Below are 21,064 nucleotides of genomic sequence, written 5' to 3' on the forward strand. Positions count from 1 at the left end.
GGGGGGAGAATGCAAATGCGATGCGGACAACGATGCGAAGAACCTCTCCGTGCAACCGCTGCACATCGTGCGTCATTCGCGTGAAAACACGAGTATTATCGTCGCGGGATCTCGGTGCTCCACATATTGTCTGCCGACGACAACATTACGAAATGTCGATCATGGCCGATCGTACTGTCGTCGAGTGTCATCTTGAGGCCTGACGATCGATCGGTTCGCGGTTTTCTCGCGCGCAACGGTTTCTATCAAGGGCAACATATCCTCCAGGCCGGTACTCTCTCCGCGTCATTTGTAACGAGTTTCATGGCCCGGTCATTCGCGACGCTTTGATGGTCGCTATGAGGAAGAAAATCGTAATCGCCCATCCCCATAAGGCATACCACGTACAGAGACACGAAGTACGTGAGATTTATAGAGTTATGTGTTCTACTCGGGTTAGGAACACGCTATTGTACACTAAAGGGGAATTTATCGCTAATATGATCACGAAGTCCTTAAAAGGGCAAGGGAGTTTGTTGTCCCCACACTCGCACGTTTCGCGTTTCGACGTTACGATCTCACGATAATACTGCAACACGTTATTCTTAAACATAGCGCCGGGACACAATCAAAAATCAATTAAACATATAGACACGTTAATAACACTGTAATGTACAGACCCGAGAATGGTGCAAAATTTAATTAAGGGAATCCGTACAAAAATGCGTGTGCCGTTTCAATTATTTCATTTCAGATATTTTAAATGGTTTACTCCGATATTATATGCACGCGTCGCAAATTTTATTTCGCCTATATATAATATGTGCGTAAAATGTACATACCATAGCCGCGAAAATTAATGAAGCCCACCGTGGAATAACCGCGGCATTATTAATTGAAACGTTTGATTTTGATTAAAAACGACACTTCATAAGCGACACCGTCCCGATATTTACTTTATTTATGATAAGCGTTTCCAACTGTATTCCAACCAGCGCGTACTTACACATTTAATATACGTTTTGCCGTTCCCCATGCGCAACATTTCATCTGAAATGTACTGTCGCAATGTTCGATAACAAGTATTCCGCGTCGCGGAAAAATAAAAAAGAAATCATGCTCCTCGAATAAACATTCATTGCAATTGTTGTAATTAATAACTAGTTGCACATACACATACATAAAATATATGCGTGTTGTAATTAATATATACATATATTCAACATATTTATATTTTGAGTAGTAAAATCATGTGTATTTAAATTACAAAATAATACACGTTTTCATATTACCGTCACACACGTGCTGTTAATGCAGTCAAGCATACATTTTGAATAAGGCTTCGTGAGAGCGACCGGAGTTTTTAATGAAATTGTTCATACTGATGAGAGTAACGAGCGTCATAAGGGTTCTCGTGTAATGTGCGTACGCTTAAAAAAAAATTTTTGAAACGCAGGCGTGTTGCGCGCATTTTTATTTTTTTACTCGTCAGTAATCTCATTACAACGGCGTGATTAAGGTTTCCGTGGTTTAAAGTGTTACTTCAGCCGGAATAATTGTAAAAACAAAACGCGATCCGCGTGTAAAAGCATAGCTCTATAGTTTTATGCTCTAAAACTAAATATACTTGTTTTATTTAAATTCCAATTTTCATGACGATTTCGTGATTCAACGTACAATTCAACTTCCCTTGCAGGGGATCTGAATCTATAAATTAATGATTTGCAAGCAGCGCGTATTTCAAAACACTGCAGAATTTGCAAAAGTATGTAAATATCATTATTATATATATCGTTGAAACTGATATTACTATCTATAGCCTCTCGCGTGTTGCAGCTATAATTGCATCTCGCATTTGATTGAGAATTTTCCGTCGAACACAGCCAAGCTGCCACGCGCATCGAAACAAACTCACAAAGTACTGATAAAAGACTCAGTCTCTCTTTTTAGCTGTGCATTCACGCCGCTTTGATTTGCAACGGGAAATTCTTTCGGATTGAAACGCGCAAATCGCTATGTGACGTCAAAAGGGAATATTTGTGATTGCGAGAAAAAGGTCCACGATCTAACTAGCGTCTGCGTCTGTCGTCGATTGAAAATTGTAACGAGTTAAACTCCCGCGTGATTACGTTGTCACCGAGTCTAAAAGGAATCATTTGTCAATCATCAGTAATAGCGCATATCGTTTTTTTTTTACATTACAAACAAAAGAAAATGGCCTGGGAATGAATGTTTGTGCTCAGTCAAAAGGATAACCCTTCTGAAAACGCAGCTGTGATTAAGATATACGAGCTTTTTTTTGTAACTTGATCCCTTAAGCTTGCGACGTATTTAGTTAGGTTCCCTTCGCAAAGCGATGTTTCACGAACGTACAGTTACTTTCGCGAGTTAAGACAGTCGCGAAAATTGAGCTTATCTCGCGCCTCTCGCTTCGTCTTCCCCCGACTTAAGGAGATCAAGCACTTGGCATTCTCTCGCCCGATACCCATTATCTGATCACGTGGCCAGCTTATTTCGCTTCATTTGTCGATCTCCGTCGACGTCCCATTACGAGCCGCAAGCCCTCCATTCTGGTGTCTGCCTATGGTCCGCCGGATTTGAGAATCAACGACCCGTTTCGTGAGATACGGTGCCACGGCATTACCGACCATTCGGACGTCCCGCCAACTAGTGAACTCTAATTTGCGGTCCCCGCTAATTGAGGGACGAACGCGAGACTGGCGTGATTGCACTGGCGGACAAATGAAGAGATTCCCGAATGCGACAGGACCTCGCGTTATCATGGTACCGAAGTTGTAACGCAATAATAGTAACAGCTCTCGGTATTAGCAACTAAGTTATCAAGAAAAAATACGAGATTCTCAATTTTTATTCTACGCAGTTTTTAAGCTGCTTGAATAGAAATTTCTGAAACGAGTTCTTTCCAATTCGCCTCGCGAAAGAAAGAAATTTTGTATAAATATATTTCCGATAACGTTGTTTTAATATCTGTGTCATTTATGAGATAGAGAAGCACTAAGAAATTAAAATCACTTGCCTGGCGTGACGAGAAGCGCGATGCCAAGGAGCAGAGCTCTTGTCGCCACTTCCACGATTCGTCGGAAGCCCCTGCGACACCACCGTAACCGATGCCTCTTCTTCTCGTCGTCCTCTTCCGTCTCATCGTTTTTACTCGCGTGCTCGAAAAGGCCCAGGCAAAGCCGCAGCTTCCGGTACACCGCACCGATCTCATCCGATTCGGGCATGCGTCGCTTCAGAGTCTCCTTTTTCTCAACCTCTTCGCTCTCCTGGCGCCTATACGATCGCCGGCAGCCTGTGCAGGTAGGCTGACCGGAAGCGAGGATCGCTTCGTGGTCAGTCCTCCTAAGTGGAAGTCGTTCTTTCACTATATATAAGCGATTTCGCCTCAGCACTTATATCTCATTTTATTGATCTCCAATTAGATATTAATTCTTTATACTGATCTTCTAGCACAAGTTTTAAAAGTTTTATGTTTCCCTATCATTTTTTTCTTATCTGTATGTAGAATGTCATAGATATTAATTTTAAAAAAAATTTATTTTACTTTTTTTTTTTCATTTTGCACACGTTGCATGCTATGTCTAAAAAATAACCTCAAGGGAAATGTGCAAAGCAGATTTGACCGCTGGAGAAATGGACCGCGTGTCCTCGGCGCGACATCCGTGATCAGTTACCTGTCCTCGTAGTCGTCACACGCGGCGTTCTCCTCGGTAGCATGGTAGCTGTCGTGCCTTAGGGACCGCAGAGCCTGCGAACAAGTTCCTCCGGTACACTGGAACTCGAGCCTTCGCCGGAGGTCCGTGGCTTGTAGCCCTCCTCCGCCCCCCATACCCCCGCTCCCATAGTACCTGCGGGTATAAACGGTCGACGTCCGCATTACAGCTATAGCACATGCGGCGGTAACAATCACCGGCCGATCTCCCCGCGGAGAGTGAGCTATAGCCGATAAATAACATGTCGCTCAATATGTCATACAAGCCAGAAGTACCCGTGGCGAATAAGAAACCGTCTTATAATAAACTGTAGCACGCTGCAGAGAGACGCGGATATGTCACAAAGTGACAGTTAATAACGAACGAATGCGAATTTATGCAACGCGTATCAGATGTCGCGATAAGCATCTGGCTGATGATCAAATTTTATCTCACAAAAATTCGTGGATCCTTCTATATTAAAAAAAATTTATTGAGATAAATTTTAATCTTAATTCCTTTCGAAAATTTTTGAATCCGATTTGTATACTTTAGACTTAATGATTTAATAATTCTTGGAAGCATCAATATGCGTAAAACGTTAAATGTATAAGAGTTATGTTTGAGCTAATATGAATAAGTTGTATATAAAAGTAAGACATTATACTATATAACGGTAAAACATTGGATTACCCGGATATCTATCTCTTTACGAAAAAAAGTCGGAGTCTAGATAGTCAATGCTTGGCGATCTTTAAACAAGATTTGACTCTGACTTATCCGATTTTATTCTACTTTATTGTCTTATTGACGTAAATGAAATCTGCTCACCCCTGCCGCTCCGCCACCACTACCGCTGCCCGGATCGTACGCCCCCGATGCCAATTTTTACGAACCTCGCCACTTCCTCGCCGTTCTCGACAGGCACTTTAACCCCCGCAATGTATCGCTCTCATCACCTGCAATATAAAGAAACATACGTTTGTCAGTGTAACGTGTTAATTGGGAAACAAACTCACTCGCAAAGATAATAAATATTATAGTAGTATATATATATATATATATATATATATATATATATATCTTTAAGAATTGTATATATCATACAAAAAATTATACATATACACGTATGTATTATATATTAACATAATTATATGTAATACTTTAATATAATTACATGTATATGTATCATTAATAATTTTATATGGTATATATATGTAATAATATATGTAATACATATACATGTAATTATATTAAAGTATTACATATAATTATGTTAATATATAATACATACGTGTATATGTATAATTTTTTGTATAATATATACAATTCTTAAAGATTGCGTATTATTAATTGTCGTATGCGGATGAATCAGTACCTATTCCATACACTAGCGCGAACGCTATTGTTCTGTGGTTATGGTTATACCTTTGCACAATAATCATTAGCACACGTGTGTCCGCGCGCTGTACATATACGCGTGTGTACGTACAGACGAATGAATCCTTTGGTATAGATAGTTGAAATTCTGTATAGGCGAAACATGAATCGATTCGATTAGCAACATACGTGCTCAGATACAAGCTTGATTGATTCAATTTGGGTTCCGGCCTCTAGCAGTGCTTAGACAGAGGTGGATACCCCGAAGATGGACTGATAATTATATCACGTTTGGAGGCCGCCACGTGACCTGGCAGAGGCGAGAGGATAGAGCAGCATTAAATGATCCGGGAAGCGAGAAATTAAATATTTCTAACCCTTGAAGTATGTGACGTGAGTTCCATAACTTAATCAACCGGCTCCAATTTAAGGTCTTTAATGTTTCAGTGCTATCACGGATCATCATAAATGCGTCGTTCTATCCGAGGGTGTGTCATGTATTTTTACGCTTTATATCAAATCTTTATTCGAATCGGGCTCGATTTTGCTTACAACAAAACCGAGTTGCTGCAGTAACACCGAAATTTCAACGCTGTTTCGACAGCCGAAAAATGTATTAATAATTCGAATGTAGCTGCATAGGAGCGCGACAATGCTGATTATGAAGGTAAATGCAATGGAATTGTAAATTAGCAGCGATTGCATTTGATGCTGCAGTGCTTAACTTCAATGCAGAAAGTAGTCGCGATTTAATGCAAATTATATTACGATATATGCACACGATGTATTACGGTCACGGAATAATGGCGCGGCGCGCGCCGGCCCCGCGGATTATTTATCGTGCGTCAATACGCGAAGATTTTACTTCATTCGGAGCACGTTCGTGTAATACTAACTCCGGACTGGAATTACGACCGTTCTGCTAATAAAACGGCCGTACTGCCGATGTAGAGAGCAGGTGCGTATTAGACACTCCCATTCGGCGATTCCGCCGAGTCCGTATTGAACGAACGGTGAAACGAATTTCTTTTTTTTGTTCGAAGTTACTAATGGAGCAAGTCTTAAAATGTCGGACGTAAAAATACTGCAGGGACTGAATTATTTTTTTTTTTTTTTGCGCCAAACGTAAAGTAGTACTGTTTTAATAAGAAAAAATTAATTAGATAACAGAACGTAGAGCATTAATCCTACGTATTTTCTTTAATAAATAACGCAATCTCGACCGGAGAAAAAGCTGTAAAATTAATTTTTGCATTAAATGGATAAGTAATATAGTAGTGCCGCGCAGTAATCTGCGAGCGAAATGCCGCGGTAAAGTTACACCGTAAGCTTACAACGCTCTTATTTATGATCACCGTCGGCTACTAATGCTGCAACATCAATCAGGTGTTGTTATTCATTCAGTGCTGAGCCAGATGGAAGATTAGACGCTTGCACTTCCTTCGAGGATTCATACAACAGCGGGTGGAAGTTAAATTCCTGAACGCGTGTCATCGCGACAGTCGATTAACGACATCCCCCCCCCCTCCCTCCTTAGAGCCGATATTACACTCACGCGTTATATAATTTATGCGTAGCGTATACATTGCCATTTGCAAAACTTGTAAGAGATCGAGTATTTACGTTACATTGCGAAAAACAGCGTAGTGATTTGCGAGATATTGCCAAATGCCGCAAGATTTTCTATCAGGTTAAAACGCGGCCGGAATTGACTTTTCGAACAGACATTGGTTACCTTGCTATCTCCGACTTTATAGCCGATATTATTTCCAGAGTAAAGTCACGTTTTACTACCTCGCGTCAAACTACCCTAACTCAGATGGCGGTGGGTTAGAGATTCCTACTTCATGACCGAGATTGGAGCAATGAAGACCGCGATTCCGAGTCAGTTTGCAGATTTAATCGTCGGTAGCTCGATCGGGGGATACGGTCACGAAGGAATTGCCTTTTCTGCAGATTTATCCTTAATTCTTTATTGTTCTGTTTTAATTTTCTTTTTATGGATGTCGACGCTCCTATTATCAAATTATATATTTTATTGTCCGAGCGACGATATAAGTCGAATAGAGAACGACTTGCTGCGCGCGCGAGGAAATATTTATTGTCGCTCTCATAAATATGGATTCAAGCGGCTCGGAACAACCGCGATCGATTTAATAGCGCGGAATAACGAGTGACCTTTCGACTAGATCCCGCGCGATTATTACTGGCTTGCGAGATGAAGTCATTTTGGAACTATTTCCAAGACGTGTATCCGGGTCATCACATAAATGACGAGCGTGTACCTCTCGCGCGGTCGTCACCTTGAAAAGAATGGACGGTACGGTCGGTGCTGATAGAAGGTGCTGGGCTGCACTGTTTGAACAATGGCACATGTCGCCCACGCAGTTGCGGCCCACTAAAGGGGCTACAACACCGGCTGTCATAACTCGTCTTCGTGTTCCTGGGTTATTAGGGCCGAGCCAGTGGGACTGACCACCAATTTCTCTCTCTCTCTCTCTCCCTCTTTCTCTCTCTATCTCTATCTCTCCGTCTCACGTTATATCCCTTTCTCACACGGGAAGCGGTCTAACTACTGTCCACGAAACCCTCCATATAACACCTACTATATTCGCTGGTGCTGTAAATCGAACCGACCGTGAGAAGTTCAACACCGGACGTGTCGACAGCTTAAATTTCAGCGTAAAGTAAACATAAGAAAGCAGCTCGGCGACATCGCGTCCGTCCCGGAAAAATATTTTCACGACGTGAGTTTTTATACGTTTACAACGCCGAGCGCCATCATCTATAACGCTGCCCCGAATAGGGGTAGAATCGCGGAATCTGGTCGAAAAGGTCACTGGTCATTCCGCGCTATTAAATCCATTGTTTGTCCGAGTTTATACTTTTTGGCGAATCGTAAAACGCGAGCTTGACATCATTTTTATTTATACGAATTATAGACATCCCGTTACTCTCGAACGTCGCTTACGGCAAAGATAATACGCGGCATGAGATATCGATGAGCTCGACGAGCGAGTTTCTTCTCATTTGTAACGCAATCCGCTTTCGTGTTTTAGTGCAATTCGTTGATTCGCCTACTTCATCCGACGATGCTCTCATTTCAAAACGAAATAAAACGAAACAGTCGGCTAATTGGCTCACGTCAGGGCTATATGCGTCCCATGTGATTTCATTCATTATCGGTGTCTCGGTTGACGCAATTGGAAGCGAGGAAAGTATTGGTGTAGCGTCGCGCACCGATGTGTGTGCAGCGCGATTTTTCGACGCCGTATTGTGCATGTCGGACCATCGCGCTTCAAGCGTCGACATTTCGTTGTATTTTCGCGATACTGCACACACGTTTCACGAGGTCAATACGCGGGGCGAACGCGAGTGAATTACTCGTGCGCGTATGCTAAATTGCCGAAAAGTTTTCAGCCAATTTCACTGACGACGCGCACGAACTTCCATCTGTGCAGCCGGAACAACTATGCACGCGCTCGGAAGTTCGACTGTAGATCTTTGTTGTTCACTCCATACGTTGTACGTGTACTACGTATATGTCTGTAATACATCTGTGGATGCATGCAGATTTGCCTTTCATTTAATTCACTCGGTGCGAAATTGCGAGCAATTCGTGTGTGATTTAAAAGCGCGTAGCTCTCTCGAGATTGTAAATGTCACGTAGAATGATATGAAAAAACAATCTTAATAAATTAATTTCCGATTACGATCGTATCATAATGCGTTTTCGTTGACGTTGAAATAAAAACGTTTTCTCTTTTCTCTCTCTCTCTCTCTCTCTCTCTCTCTCTCTCTCTCTCTCTTTCTCACGCTGTGTGTTTAAAATGATAAAAATAGTTTCGACCGTGTGAATCGCGTTTGAAAAATTGTTACGCCGGATGTTCACGGCCAATTTCGTTGCGTGACCGCTGAGCTGGACAATTCGATTTTGACGACAGTTCAAACGGATCCGATCAATTGTGAAATTCCTATGCTAATGCTTTTATTTCCCTAAAACATTCCGAGCGAGCGCACTTAAATTAAAGTGAAATAAAAATGCGTCGACTTTATGTCACGCGACACACTCCCTTCCCGCCCTCCCCGCTCCCTCCCCCCCCCCCCCACTGGTTCGTGTAACAATTAAATTGATTATCATCCACGTTAACTTTCAAAGAGAGTTTGTCATATACCGTGACAAACGACCGAGCTCTTTAAAAAGTTCCTTTACACGGTTGTCCAACTTCTGCGGATTGTCGTCTTTTGACGGAAAACGTAACTTTCTAAATTGGCTTGGGCCAACTTCGTCATTAACCATTTTTGCGACTTTCTCGCCATCGGCCACTCCCGCGTTGCGTAGCGAAATCGCGAATTTTCTTCCCCCTTTTTTCCCCTTTTGGTCTTATTAACTTGGATAACTTTAATAGCAATCACGGAGACGTAATTTTCTCTAACGACCTATGTGATTGACGACAGATTGGTTCCGCAGGAGGGCACGATTACCGAAATGCATTGAGTATTTAATGAGGCCGAAGGTACGCATTCTGATAATTTTGCGAACGCTTGATAGATCTATATATCGCTGTAATCACACAGCTGTATACGTGTACGTGTTCCACAAACTTCTCCGGGATCTTCTCTTGGCTTCAACATGTATCCGCTGCGAGGCATTTAGGAATGATGTTGTGTACGCGTATGTATATTTGGCACGGCCTCGAGGCTGTTCGGTTATATCACACCACGGTATGTCTATCCGTCGCGGAATCTATTTGAACGTCCTCCAACACCGATGATGAGGATGTTAATTATTACTGCCAAGGTTTCGCCCCGAGCAAGAAGATCCGCGCCGGCGCTAGAATCTCGAGATGAAAACGAGGAATCCGAGGTCACTCGGGGTGGCATTTTAAAAGTGTCCGCGCTATTATATAACAATTGTGTGAACGATATAATTTTTTTGACTGACAATTTTTGAGAAAATCGATTTCGCGAAATTCGTTGGACCGTCGAAGCTTGATGACAGTCACGAACGAATTGTAGGATCTGCAAGAATAACATACGTCTATCTCCTCTGCAACATTCATAATTACATCCATATGTGTTGTAAATTAGGATTTTCAGAGAGAGCCAAGTTTTATCAGCAAGAACGAATGTATTGCGATTTAATAATACTTCAATGTATTTAACACTGCAGGAGATATACTATATTGTTAACCAGCGTTGCGAATTGCGAACGAACCCAGCAGGCAACTTTACACTTGCGCTTGAACCGGCTACCTCGAAAGAGATCTCGGATGAAAAAGTAATCGATCCCCGAGAATTCCGCCGAGGGAAAGGCGCTTAATCTCGTGAACTGTAATCCAAGCTTGCAGTGCGCTGTCCGAGAGCACAGTGTACGTAAATCGTTCACCTCAATCGGAAATCGATGGCACGGTTTCGGGAATTCTGTTACAAGAGTTCGCGGCTTCAAGTAGTCCAAGGTTAAACAATGGTTGATAGAATGATAGGAGATAGTTAGCGGATGTGACGATCTACGCACATCACGTATTTACTTTTTTGAAATTCTCCGAGTTTCGAGATCTGATTTATGCCCCATATCGAAATAAACCGATCATACGTGACCATCGTTTTTCGTGCCGCGATATTCTCTAGCATTATTTCATCTCGCCTCCTATTTATCGTCTATCGACCTAGCAGCGAAATTCACCCACGTTCAACGGCAGTGAAATATATCTCTTATTTCCGCTATCCTACGCTTTCGACTGGACTTTTGTATCACCTTTTGGGGGAACCCTCGGGGAGTCATCGACTGCACCATCCGTACAGCTAAGAGAATCTCTGAAATTCTCGAGCACGAAACTTCGAGAGTCTCTTAGGATGCGTGGAAAATGCGAAATATATGGATTTGGGGAATAAGGGCTATAAGAGGGGAATAAGGATTAGTACTCACGATGACACAAGTCCAAGAGGGACTCGCTGGTGATAATATAAAGAACGAGATAGAATAATACGCGCAATGTTTAGAGCGAGATGACAATAAAAGCGAAGCGAGATAAATAAAAGAGAAGTCATATAGCACGCGCGAGGAGAAGTGAAGGAATGGGAGCAGGTAATAAAAACGGTACGCTGATATATGAAAGCGGATATATAAAAGAGGAGATAAAGGGAAGCGAAAAATAAAAGCAGACGAAGGCATGAAAGCCTAACGTATGCAGAAAAATAAAGGGGGAAGTGCCAGAGGTGCGCGCCTGGTAACGAACACAAAGGCGTTAACGAGAAACAATAAAAGTGTTGAATAACGGCAAGAAAAATACCGTGGAAGAAAACGGCGAAAGTAGTAAAATAGTAACTTGGTGAACTAAGTTAAGAAGAGATATTTGAGCGTAGAGGAGGCATTCGAGTTCCTCGGAGAGAACACAAAGGGTAGATAAGCAGTATGTGGCGGAGGAGGGCAGGGGTGCAGCGAGGCGTGGGAGGGAGGGAGGGAGGGTAAGGCTGAAAGGTACAATGAAGAGGGGCAGAAGGACGTATAAAAGCGAAACAACGAGTACGCGTGCTGAGCCGAGATAGAAGGGCAGAGAGAACAGAAAGTGGAAGTGCTTTCAGATAGCGGATGTAGAAGGAAGCAGACGTCGGCTAGGTAGCGAGCGGGGGGCAAGAGAATGGGAGGGGAGAAGAAGAGGGGAGGGGAGGACGCAATAGAAAAGTGTGGAGGAGGAGGAGAAATCCGCTTTATGCAAATGAACGTCCGAAATACCCTCAGTGGAGCTTCCTGTATCGGCATTAAGACCGCGCCATCTCAGAAAGACCCTGTAGCTTTGCGGTCCGCGCTTGTGCCGTCTGTCTTTTATCCCCTTTTAAACGCCCCTAAACCAAAAACCAGCGGGATTCTTTCTTTGCATTCATATCTGTCTTCCCCGTCGCGAGGTTTAAAGATACTTGAGAAGAAAATCGCGTTGTGTCGTTCTTTTTAACATTCCTATTATGTTATAAAAAGTTGGAAAAAAGAAAATCGTGATAAAAATTGTTTTTATATAATGGTATTATGTGAAATATAATAGCTTATGTTATCGTTTAAGGGGTCTCACCACCCCTGAGGCCTTAAAATGATACCTAAATTTGGGATTTTTTGTGGGTAAATAGATAACTTTATTTAAAAGCTGTTTAGAGGACATTGTTGTACATATATAAGAAACTAAAAAACATTTTTTATTTTTTTATATATGTACAACAATGTCCTCTAAACAGCTTTTAAATAAAGTTATTTATTTACCCACAAAAAATCCCAGGTATCATTTTAAGGCCTCAGGGATGGCGAGACCCCTTAAAACATATCACACGGTACATAAAATATTTTTATGTATGCTTATTTGTCGTATGTACACGGTAATTTCCATTGTGCATTATGATGCACAACGATAACAAAGATAATAAATTTCAGACGTTTCTTCCCCTCTTCCAGAAAAGCAAATAACAAGTTGATCAAGGAATAATACAAGGTTGTTGACCGCGTACAAACAAGGTGCGACATGTTCTATGCAAATCCCAGCTCGTTGGCTGAAATTGACGTAGGAAGACGTCGATAACTCTCGGCAAGTCAAATCGACGTGCCTTAGTACTACGCCGGGGTGCTTAACTCGATTGTAGTTAACGGGCAAGTTTATCCAGACGTCGTCACAATAGTTGGAAACTACGCGATTTCGTTGCGCGCCTACGGAATGAGAAACGTAAACCGGAGGTAGCTTCTATTTAAATGTGCAAGAAAGTTCGTAACTATAGAAAAGAATCTCATTGTCAGATATATATATATATATATATATGCACATCCGCGCAGCGTGTCATGAAATTCGTTTAATTTAGCAACACAGACGCCTCTACAGGGTAGATCTCTCCACAGTATCGTACGGACATACCGCATCACATTTCATGCCAAAATTTGTAACAGAAGTATTCGCCTTGATGAGCACTTTTATTCGCTCAAATACGCTTGATGATGTTTCAAAGCAGTTTTATTTTTATTTATTATACTGCGTGCTCCACATTGGCATTATGCTTTGTGTCTGTTTGATTAAACACAGGCGATCGTATTTTATTGGGCTTTAAAGTGTTTTTGCTTTCCAATTTCACGTGCACAATCATATTTTATTGCACTCTAAAATTTAAAGCGTTTCCGCTTTCCGAACCAATATGCGTCAATCCTATTACATTACATATAAAAATTCGGAACAACCGAATTGTGTGTACAAAAAAAATAATCTAGCGACGAATCCGAAATGTTTTTCTTCTATAAACAAACTTACATGAGTGCTCTTGCGAAATCGTTTATAAATAAACTTGCGCGACGAACGCTAGATTTAGCAAATGCCATCTCAGATCACTCTTCACGTGGCGTTTCTCGAGATAAATATTTCCAATGCGCATGCGAGAAGGGGATGGACACGTGAAATCTCCCTCCTCCCGCGATAAAGAGCAATTTTCTCGCGGTTCAGACGAGAAATGTTTCACGAATCTGGGAAGATTACGTAGCAATACGAGCGGAGAGACCGGTGGCATGAAAGTGCCATGGTACACGCGACGACCGTCATTTTTTCGGTCGCGGAACGCAACATATCGCGAAAAGAGTCCTCGAGTCTTTAGCCGCACGATAGTGCAGTGGGTTCTACTTACAAAGAGAGAGAGAGAGAGAGAGAGAGACGAAAATGGTAGAAAGGTAGAGAGGAAGAGAGAGAGAGAGAGAGAGAGAGAGAGAGAGAGAACGTAAGTAGGTAAGAAGTAGAGGAGGAGAGAGAGAGAGAGAGAGAGAGAGAGAGAGAGAGAGAGAGAGAGAGAGAGAGAGAGAGAGAGAGAGAGAGAGAGAGAGAGAGCGCTTTCGACGAGCTTTCGTGCGATTTTCGCGTAAAACGGACGGTGACGGTGCACGCGGGGAGGGCGGCAGGGGGAAACCGAGGAAATAAAAGTGCACTCTGTTTCCACGCATACATATGTACATCCGTCGCGTGATGTGGACGCCTCGCATGCGCCGAGCGCGGGCATCGCAACGCGGAATTTCATATCACTCCGGCGAAATACGCTCGCCCGCCTTTATTATCGCGCGGAATGGTCTTAACCTTTCGCTATGCGCGACGGCCGGATCTATTTCTGTAATATTCTTCCTGCGAAAGAAAGGAGCGCGTAGAGCATTCGAGTGGAATTCCAGCTCTAATGTATCTTAAACGTATCCGGATAAGTAGGTACATTTCGCTATTACCTACCCACCGCCGAGAGATTGATATTTTCCGATATACTATTATGGCACGGTTTTCTAAAGGCGATTATTAATTCGATTTTACGATCGTGGATTTAATGAAATATTTAACGTGATAAATACTCTTATGCATATGTAAAGCGGAAATTTTTGAAAGAATAATCTTTAGTTCGCTCGTTCGCCATCACACATAATGACAATATTATACCGATAATATTCTATTTATAACAAATCGCTTGCAATTATATCCTCATGTCGTTCACGAAAAATCCATAAATAAAAGCATGTTAACTAAATACCCGTTCAATCATGCATTTAATCCTTAATTGTTGAATCAATAAAACACATCCGTAAAATTATTGAGAGCTGTTCGTAAGCTTATAAACTAAATCGTATTATTTATTTTCAAATAATCATTTTAACTAATTCTTGATTCTTAATGGATTGAATATAATGAATTTCGTATTGCAATTGCAAATTCGCAAACATAACATAAATAATACCGAATTTGGCTACTGTTATGTTTGTATATATATCAATCCATTTCGCGAGGAAAGAACGAAAAAAAATATACGTAACGGTCGGAAAGTTTTGCGTATATATATACGAGCAATAATTATGCATTCACGAATAGTTGTCGCGAATACAATTTGCAGGGACAGTAAACACCAAAGTATTTGTCGGAGCAAATCGTCGGTTCGTACTACTGCGGTCGCAAAACTCGCCTTGCTGGTCGTAGCAACGCAAACAAATTGCTTTTTTGCTCGATTATCGATCCTACACCTAACAGCTAAGCACACCGTTTTACAATTTCGTTGCCTGTAGATCACAAAATCGTTCCAATTTACGTACTATACCAACAAATTTATTCTGAACATTGTTTTCTTGCGTTGCATATTGTGAAATGAATACTTTCGAAGATATCCTATAATATCTAATATAATAAGAATACTTTAAAAAGTTAACGCTATACAACATGTATTTAAACGTACCCAACGAAAATAATAATTATGAAACAAGTTAAAGGATCGTTAGTAACTATCTATGATATAATTATAAAATTTTCAAAAACTCCAAGAACGGTTTTTCATCCATATTATTGAAAGTTAAGGTCGTAATATTAAAACTCTTTAACAAGAATTAACCTTTCACCTATTAAAACTTAATCCATTGCAAATAATATTAAAGATGTTGGACTAATAGTAAGATAATCCGAACTGATAAAAGACCAGCAGGATATTAGTAAACTTTTATTTCTACGATGGATCCCATTCGCTTTCAAGCTCGGATCCATTTATCAGATCCATTTATAGTACGCTATTACACTGTAAATTCAAAGCACTTACTAGGCCGATTTGCACTGTGGTATAACCGCCGCAAAACGCGTGGTTAACTGCCTCCCCGAATTCAGTTGCAGCTGCATCTCTGTCTACCGCATAATAAATGAGCGTATTTTTCTTTTATTATCGACTTAATTTCTTTAGGAAGAATCGTATTACAGTACACAGCTTGTGCCAACCACATACAACTTATAACAACTATACATATATATAAGGTATATTAATATTCATTTTCTTTTTAATATTTTAATATGAAAAATCGTATGCAGATTTATCCAGAATCAATTTGATACATAAGAAGTTTGTTCTCGATAACTCGCAATTAATATAACTCATACATTTAATGTACAATTTTATAATAATACTTTTACGATATTTCACATTTTTTATTAAAGTCCATTCGCTGATTTTTAAGATCCGATGTGAATTCTGTCAATTGTAATATTCCGAGCGCGAATTGTGGCGTGTTTATGAAAAGGCGGCACCGATATTTGCGGTGGTATCATAAACCCCGAGGTATTTATCGGTGGGGGGTTGTTTCGGCGACGATTCGCATTACGGCATAACGACCGCTTCTGCCGCAAAACGCGTCACCGACCGATGAGCCGCACGACCGGCCGCAGCTGCAACTGCATCGCCACCTCGCCGACCGCAAAACTGCAGATGGAAACGGCGCGGCATACCGATTCGCGCCCTCTTGCACGCGCGCGCCGCGCTGCGCCCTTTAACCCCGGGCCGGGTTTATACATTGCGCGATAGAACGGCGAAGGAACGCGCGCAACTATGTGGGCAAACAACAGCGAGAGGAAGGCAAGGATCCGGAAACGATTGAAATTTCCGCGGTTTTCCGGGAGCCTGCAAGACCCGCCGGGGACGCCGCATTCCAAAGATTCCCAATAAAGCTTGCGTTGGCGAACGTCGGTCGTTGTCGGCGATCGGCGATCTCGCGGGGCGATCCTTTGACGCGCGATGCTCGAAAATCCAGAGGCCGCCGTCGGGAGGCAATGCCTCGCGAGAGGCCGGGGAAACGGCGATTGATCGAAATGTTAGGAAGCGAGAATACGCGGGTTTCGAAACTAAGCTCCCACGACAATTTAACAGCTTCGAATAGCGTTTGGTAACATTTCATGTAACGCGCGTCGAGCGCATCGAGATAAAAATAATCTCAAGTCTGACTTTCCATATATATGTGTGTGTGTGTGTGTGTGTGTGTGTGTGTGTGTGTGTGTGTGTGTGTGTGTGTGTGTGTTGTTCTCGCATATAAATGCAGAGCGATTAGAACTTTGCGATACATGGCGAGGGAAAAGCCGTATTTCAGACAATTCTACAACTTGGCTCGCGAAGAGACGAGACATTGGAGAAGTAACAGCGCCACGGGCACGTTAAAGCCGCGATTTACGCGAACAGGCGAAAAGTTGGGAAAGCCGGGAAGTCAGAGCTGGCGGTTACGCCAGCCGTATTCTCACCCCCGGTGATCGCCTTTCTTTTCGGTACAAGAGATCCGAGGCGGCCAAAGAGGGCCGAGACGGAAAGGTGAACAAGAGAAGAGGGGAAAGAGACGGGAGTCCTGGTGAACGGACTTCGGGAGACGGACGGTTGGGAAGGGAACGGTAGAAGCTTCTCTATTGAGTCGGCCGGCAGCCCACAGATGCAATTGAATCGAACGTGCTGGAGGGAAGTGCACTTAACCGTTTTGCTTGTCTCGTCTCGCTTCCGCCTACGCCGGGCCGGGATTTTTACGGGGGAGGATGCCGGGCAATAACCGCGGAGGTGCACAGGCGAGGCCGGCTGCGCAAGGCTTCGCAAGGGGGCGGGGGCGGGGATGAAAGGGAGGTGGAAAAGGGATTTACGAAGGAAGGAAGGGGAGAGGAGGGGAATTTACTTTCCTCAGCGCATTTCTCGCCGTGAAAACCAATATAACGCCGGCGCCCGGTTGGGTAGGGTAGGTCAGCGGATCAGCTCGCGGTTCGCTGACTATGAGCGAGATCAAGTTCCGAGCCATTCACAGACGCCACAGTCCGTAGCTTGCCTTTGAATACAATTTGGGGAGATTCAAGCCGTTTTCCTCCGCGCGCGCGTCGTTATTACAGATTCACGACTCGCCTTGCATTTAACGTTTCCGATCAATATTTCTCTAACCGGTTTTGCGGCGTCTTTTTTCCTCTTTTTTTTTCAAAAGCTTACTTTTCCACGTAACTCGCGACGTCACTATTGATTACCACCGTTTAAACACCGCTCGTTTTCCCCGCGCGCGCGCGCGCGGCGCACGACTAGTAATTTCATTTGGCTGCAATCTGCATAATAAAGGCCGACGTTTAGCTAGATTCGGACGTTGAATTACACTCGTTGCGTGCCGAGAGCGAAAATCGTTAAAGTGTCCGCTCGGCTCGGCTCGGCTCGGCCGAGTGCGACTGTTGAACACGCACAACCTCGTGCAAAGAAGAATTCACTGTTTTCGTTGGCTGTGAATTATTATCGTGCCGCTCTGGCGGGATATACGTATCGAGTGAGAGGGTTTCCGGCGGAAGAGAGATGAAAATATTAATTTCGGGGCGCGTTCTACGAAAAACTCTCCTATACTGGCCGCCACCATGCGATGGCGAGAATCGAGATTTTGCTAACTAGCTTTTAGCATAAGATCGTTAGGGATTGCTGTTCCCTCAAATGACACGTGCTCCGGTCTCGCGAGAGCACGATTCCTGTCTCGTGCACGTTTCCCCTCCCTCCCCCTCCAAATCTTAACCGCGCGAATTACGGCCGCGACTTAACGGCGCGTGTTGAAATCGCAGCTTTCGAGAGAGAAGGGCGAGTGTACAGTTTTCTCGTAAATAACTTACCTGGCTGCTTTGTGTTACGCGCAGTGACGCGCGGCGATTTAATGGGATTTAAATACTCCGGGGTTGGTTCCGGGAATAGTCAAACGCGCCGCTGTTTTTGCCCCGGTTACCCGATGAATATTCATCGCCTCCACGGTGACGCTAAATAGTATCAAGATGCTAATTAATCTCGCGTTGATACGGCGAATTACTTTCCCCGCTACGTATCCCTGAATAATTTATAACGATTCTCGCGATTCCACGTGGGAGAATACGAGACGCCATTGTGCGAACGGCTGTTGAAAAAAATTGCTATGCACCTTGTCAAGTCATCCGATTCTTATGTTGAACCTGGTATCGCGAGGCGTCAAACGTATACGAACTTGTTTAGACATGCTATAGACACGGTCGTTTTTTTAAACGAACGGACTTTACTTTTGGTTGGTCTAATTTCGAGTAGATGTCAAAATAAGATGGGAAGGCGCTGTCTCTATACTTACAGGGAACAATATGTGCTCACGTGTACTGCGCAAAATCGTCGCGCAAACTGTGAAAATACGAAACATGGATAGCCGTGTTGCGTCTACGAGCTGCCTAAAGCAGGTGACGCAAACTTACTTAACCGTGTACTAAGTCTCGAACGACCTGGCTTGCATAATACCGGGATAGTATAAAGTAGGCCAATGTGAGTGCAGCAGGAACGAGAGCTGACGGGACGGGAGCCGCGTGAGAGCCGCATGGAGGAAAGTGGAAAAGACAAGGGAGATGAGGAATAAACGGGGAAACGACGGGGATTCTCTGATAGTCTTGGCGCATAACGACGTCGTCATTTTAATGAGAATGTCTCGTGCCTACATTTTTCTAAATACAGGTGACGGCGCAAGCAATTCGGCCGGAACGCAACGCGGATGCATACGACGCGCGGTTCCGCGCGGAGAATTGAAATTTAATATTTTTCGAGAGACCTGTTATGTGTCGCAGATATCGCACATATTTCTCGATGTAAAGTTAAAGTGCATATCACCAAACAATCCGAATGTTGCCAAAGATAAAATTAAACGTTGTGATTATATGTATTAGCTCGGAAATACACGGAGAGAACGACTTCGGGTGTACTCAGAGATACTTCAGTTTTAGGGGATGGCAATGGGGAACGACAGTCGAACGGCCGGGGGTGTGCCTGAATTACGATAGGTACGCGAGCGCGTTTAAATTCCGCTTAAAGGGTCATTAAGGCCGAATTAGAGCGGTGCACGCCGTCCCGGGATCACCAGCAATCCGGGCGACGTGAAGTGTACGAGCCACCTCGCCGTAACTTTCGAATAATATGCCGTCGAGGGAGAATATCTCTCTCTCTCTCTCTCTCTCTCTCTCTCTCTCTCTCTCTCTCTCTCTTTCTCTCTCTCTCTCCCTTATAGGCGAAGGGGAGAAACGCGAGCTCGAGGCTCCTTTAGATTCCGATGCGCCGAGTGGCGCGCGCTCTGAAATATTATATTCGGGACTCGACGGCGCGGGCTTTCGACGACAACGCGGCCGTCCGCCCCCGTCGAGACCAGTCGAATTCCGGAGTGCACTCCAGAAACGGATAGCCATGCGCAGGCGGGGGAAATGCGAGATTGATACCGTGCTCAAAATAAGACGAGCAGCCAGCTAGCTCGCTCGCGAGATACAATTTTGACTCGTCGTCGCGCCACTTCGCTGAAGATCTCGGATCTCGATATATCGCGCGCTCTCCTTAGAAAGCTCCACATGGAAAGAGTTGTAAGCACGCGCTGAATTTTGAAACTTTTGATGTCTATGGCAAAAAGGATTTTTATATTAGAGACAGCCGTCTTGGAGTGCGCGTGTCAGCGCCACTTATATAAAAAAAACATGTGTACGGTTTATAAAATAAAAACGCGACAGCATATCGTGTCGATACCTCTTTTCCAGATACACATTACGAATATTTAAATATTGAAACATTTGAAGTGATATTCAATTTATGGATAATATTACAGAGAACTTACGAGAAGAGTATAAATATATAATATTGAATATATATACGTATATATCAATGTAAAATAAATCCGATATATCTCACTGCGATCACCGTTGAGATAAACAATCATATTTATTTAAAATATTTAAATAAAAAATATGGATAAATCGTAACAAACGAACAATCATAACAAGTGCACAAGAGAACAACAATAGTATTAGTGATAAAACGTATACTTTTCTATTATCAGAGATTGTCTCTGTCACTGGATATCGTTTTAATAGCATTTATAATAACATATACATGTTTCTACAATCATTCTATGTCATATTTGTGAAGCTTTTAATAAATCCATATTATAACACGATTATTGTTTTACGCTTGTTTTATACAAACTGTACAAACTCGAAAGATATCAGCATTGCAGGTTTGGAGAAATACGTTGCACTTGTATTAAACTGCTTTAAGTATCGTTTTTCGATTTTTCAATCCACGATTTACTTGCACCCTATTCGAATTTTACACGGCTGTTATTAGCACGCTAGACGGTGACCCCTGACTGAGTGGATCTCGGATATTGATGCAGCGCCACGAAGACGAGACGTCGGAGACCTCAGCGGGTATTTTTATCT

The 21,064-nt window shown here is 42.9% G+C and overlaps 1 protein-coding gene across 1 annotated transcript; it reads right to left on the bottom strand.

Moving 5' to 3' along the window:
• Window positions 1-3,008: 3,008 nt before the first annotated feature.
• LOC105458611 lies at window positions 3,009-3,877 on the bottom strand. The gene is made up of 2 exons (XM_011704078.1): window positions 3,675-3,877; window positions 3,009-3,342 (listed from the first exon to the last, which is right to left on the bottom strand). Exons 1-2 carry the CDS (start codon window positions 3,875-3,877, stop codon window positions 3,009-3,011), a joined length of 537 nt encoding a protein of 178 aa, XP_011702380.1.
• Between the last annotated feature and the right edge of the window lie 17,187 nt (window positions 3,878-21,064).

The sequence above is a fragment of the Wasmannia auropunctata genome, unplaced genomic scaffold (genome assembly GCF_000956235.1).
Source record: "Wasmannia auropunctata unplaced genomic scaffold, wasmannia.A_1.0 LD334508.1, whole genome shotgun sequence".
NCBI classification, from domain to species: domain Eukaryota; kingdom Metazoa; phylum Arthropoda; class Insecta; order Hymenoptera; family Formicidae; genus Wasmannia; species Wasmannia auropunctata.

Excerpts from the sequence above, each read along its gene's own strand:
- LOC105458611 (XM_011704078.1), bottom strand. The coding sequence starts at position 3,877 with ATGCGGACGTCGACCGTTTATACCCGCAGGTACTATGGGAGCGGGGGT. Across the intron at positions 3,343-3,674 it reads TGTGACGACTACGAGGACAG|GAGGACTGACCACGAAGCGA; the intron begins GTAACTGATCAC and ends ACTTCCACTTAG.